Source organism: Gekko japonicus, unplaced genomic scaffold, assembly GCF_001447785.1.
Source record: "Gekko japonicus isolate JY-2015 unplaced genomic scaffold, Gekko_japonicus_V1.1 scaffold154, whole genome shotgun sequence".
NCBI lineage: Eukaryota > Metazoa > Chordata > Lepidosauria > Squamata > Gekkonidae > Gekko > Gekko japonicus.
This window is the reverse complement of record NW_015172008.1, coordinates 50627-54008: the sequence shown is the minus strand read 5'-3', so window position 1 is coordinate 54008 and position 3382 is coordinate 50627. Positions and strand designations below refer to the sequence as shown.

The 3382-nt window shown below is 43.6% G+C and overlaps 1 protein-coding gene across 1 annotated transcript in view; it reads right to left on the bottom strand.

Moving 5' to 3' along the window:
- VPS50 (VPS50 EARP/GARPII complex subunit) overlaps positions 1-3382 on the bottom strand; it is a 122331-nt gene that overhangs the window by 89074 nt on the left and 29875 nt on the right. The window contains exon 6 of the mRNA XM_015420198.1: positions 1240-1310. Within this exon, the coding sequence (XP_015275684.1) occupies positions 1240-1310 (71 nt within the window). The remainder of the gene's footprint in view (positions 1-1239; positions 1311-3382) is intronic.

The window sequence follows — 3382 nt, the reverse complement described above, 5'->3', positions numbered from 1 at the left end:
GACAACTAGAGGGATGAGGATGTCAAATGCTAGGTTGTAGTTCTTCCTAGGAAGCAAAGGAAAAGAAAGACTAACCCAAGTGTGGGGGTGGGGGGCCAAACAGAGGAGATAAATTCCCATGATATGAGGGGAACAAAGTCCATTTTGACTGATTCCACATGGGGATAACTTGCAGGAAGGAGTTCTCACACCCAGGCTCCATTTCAATGGCCACCATTACCATGTAGCGCTAACACAGGGCAGGCAGCCTGGGCAAAGACTCAGGCAATGGATGACCGATGGAATGCTGTAAAATTAAGAGAAAATAGCCTACCCTAGAACAAGAAGCCTAGATCTAGAGGAGAGAGAAGAATGGGTGTATGCCACTTCAGTTTGTATACTTAACTCAATATGTTGCAGTGCAGAGTATGTGTATGGGCATTTTCTTTTTAACAAAATGATTTTGAAAGTTTGTTCTCCACAACCAATAAGCCCCACTTGAACACATTACTAAAAAGGTGTCTGGAGAAAGGGAGTGCACGGTCAACAAATCGCTAGATCCCTGGAGTACACAAGCGTGTGTGGTAAACTGTCCCTGCAGAAGCTAATCAGAGCAAGTGGGAGACATGGGCACTAAGCACAGCCTGTAAACGACGACCTGGATGGAGTGCTGGCCCTGTTAGCAGGAGGGTTTTCTAAATGACAGCTGGTGGCATCATTGATAGCATAGAGAAGTGAAGAACCCCTCTGGGAACTGGGTGGGTTCAGGAGAGTGGTGCAACGTCAGGCAGAGACCCAGGACGGCAGCAGAACATCTCAACCTCTCAGTGGACCCAAAGCAGATTGACATCCTCAGGTCAACAGGGACGTTCTGTGACATGGTATTGTGAGGTTACGATAGGGCAGATCCCACACATGCCATCTAGAGCTCATGGAAGGAAGAACAGGACTTCACAAGAAATGAAGTTTCATGTCAATCTTTTTTTGTCTGAACCTGAAACAGACTGCTCAATAATTTATTTACAATATTTATAGCCCCTCTTTCTCACTACAACACCAAGCGATTACACAGAGTAAATGGATACAATCAATATGAAGAGACATCTAATAAACAGTATACTAGGACAAGGATTACAGAGATCTGAATAAACGTTGCGTATCAGGCATGGTACAGAAAGCAGATATAATGAAGAAAAATGATATTACAGCAAAAAATAAAAGCAGTTTATAACAGCAGTTAAGTAAAAACTGTCACTGTACCGTCTTCCATTTGTGCAAATGACTGCAGCTAACTGAAGGCCAGTTTGCAATGATGTCACTCGTTCAAGTTCCTACAAAAACACAACAGCATCTAAATTTACCCAAGGATACAAAAGCATTAAAAGGTGATGCTCTACAAACTTATTCTTAATTTACACTAGTGTATTAGTGGGGGGGGGGGGGGTTTAAACTTTGGACCAACATGTTAACAAGTAAACACCAGGGTACCGAGTGTGGACCTTGAACCAGCAAAGGAATGATAATGGTATAATACAAGACCATGAGTGGATTCGTCAGTTTCCTCAATGTTTCATGCATTATCAGAAGGTTACTTTCTGTAGCCAACAAGATAATGAATCTTCAGCTCAAGGAAAAAGTATCTATGAAATTAGGTACTGCTTACATGATATGGCTTACATTGACATATTTACTGCATCTACTAAATTCAGCCTCCATGTAAGAATGCAGCCTGTTAAATCGGCTTTGAGAACTGAAAAGCTTGCTCACTATGTTGTGCTATTTTGACTGGTCTTAAGAAGCATCACACAGCTTTTGCTTTTAGATTCCTCCAACAGCAATCTCCATCTTCCCAAATCCCATGGCAAACTATTTTTGAAACTGTCAAAGCAGTTTGTGATAAGGAATGGGAATCTTCTCTACGAAGTCCAAAATGCCATTGAACGCATTCAAGTATTGGGTGGGTCAGGTCATTTCCAGAGGCTAGAGCCCTGGCAGGCCCTGGCAGACCCAATTTTCTAATGCAGTGGTCCCCAAATTTTGTGCCTAGGGGCGCCATGGTATCAGTTGGTGCAAGGGTTTCCTGGAGCCCACTTCATTCTTCCTCAGAGCGTCCAAAAGCAAAGAACCCCCACTGTCTTTTCTCCACTTCAGTGGACAAGAAAGTCCTTCAGAAAATCCCAGATGGGGCATCACCTTTGGCTACAGGAGCATCCATTTGGAAACAGCTTCCTTTAACCATAAGAGAATTTCTGTCTTAGAAGCTCCCAATATTTGGTCATGGTAGCCATTATGTGATTGGCTGTACCCTCTGAACAGTTATTTTGTGGTGATGTTCTCAGAATTCCACAAGCTCAAACCAAGTTGAGAACCCCTATTCTTAAACTTTTTTTTTACTGAACTGTTTAATGAACCACCACATAGACAGTGATCCTTGTGCTCTGAACTGCTGAATCTTAAGAATTCAGGAGATGAAACTTCTTGGCACAGAAAACGGACACTTTGGAATTTCTTCAATAGTGAAACTTTTTAAAGCAACAAGAACCTTAAACAGGTAAGATTAATTACTTGACTTAGTATCAAATAGTTCTCTATGTATCTTCACATTGGCTTGGATCCCACAGAGGATTTCCACAGATGGAAGGGATTTCTATCAGCAGAGCATGACATTCTTACCTCCCTACTTCTGCTGCAGCTCCAAATGCCCCACAATGATGCTTCTGGGATCACCAGGAACATCAGGGGGGGGGGGGATGAGAGATCTGCAGTGGGAGGGAGGAAAGAGCAAAAATCACCCTCCCACTGCCCACTGAAATCCTCTGAGTTTATGTTATACAGCACATCCTTGACAAGAGCTTCATGCTCACTATCCCTTGACTTCTAATTTCAATATATACATTAAAAATGACAAGTCTAGGTGTATAGAAATATTGATTTCTAAAGGTTTCATGCCTTCCCCTGGAATGTCTTGCTGATGCCTTGCTGTGCCTTGTTCCTGTTGAAGCCAAATTGCCTCAATAGCCCTGCCATATAACCCCACATTCTTCACACTTCCATGCTGACAGAGACCAGAGACCAGATGGCCTCTGCAAGCATGTCAGAAATGCACGTAGCCCATGAACTAGCTGGAGCTGGGACCACATGACTGTAGGTGTGGCCTTCAGTGTCCTGACCATTCAGATGTTGCACCCATGGCAACTAAACAATTGGACACTCCCATGTCTACTCCAATTGGCCCCTGGCCAGGGCTAATTTGGGACTGAGATTGCCCTATATCTGGTCATTCCCAATGAGAGGAGCTCTCTCTCTTCTGTTCCTGCTATCTCTGCTGCTCTGTGTGCTGTCCACCTGAAATGCTGTCCTGCCATGTCCACCTGAAATGTCCACCTGAAATGCTGTCCTGCCA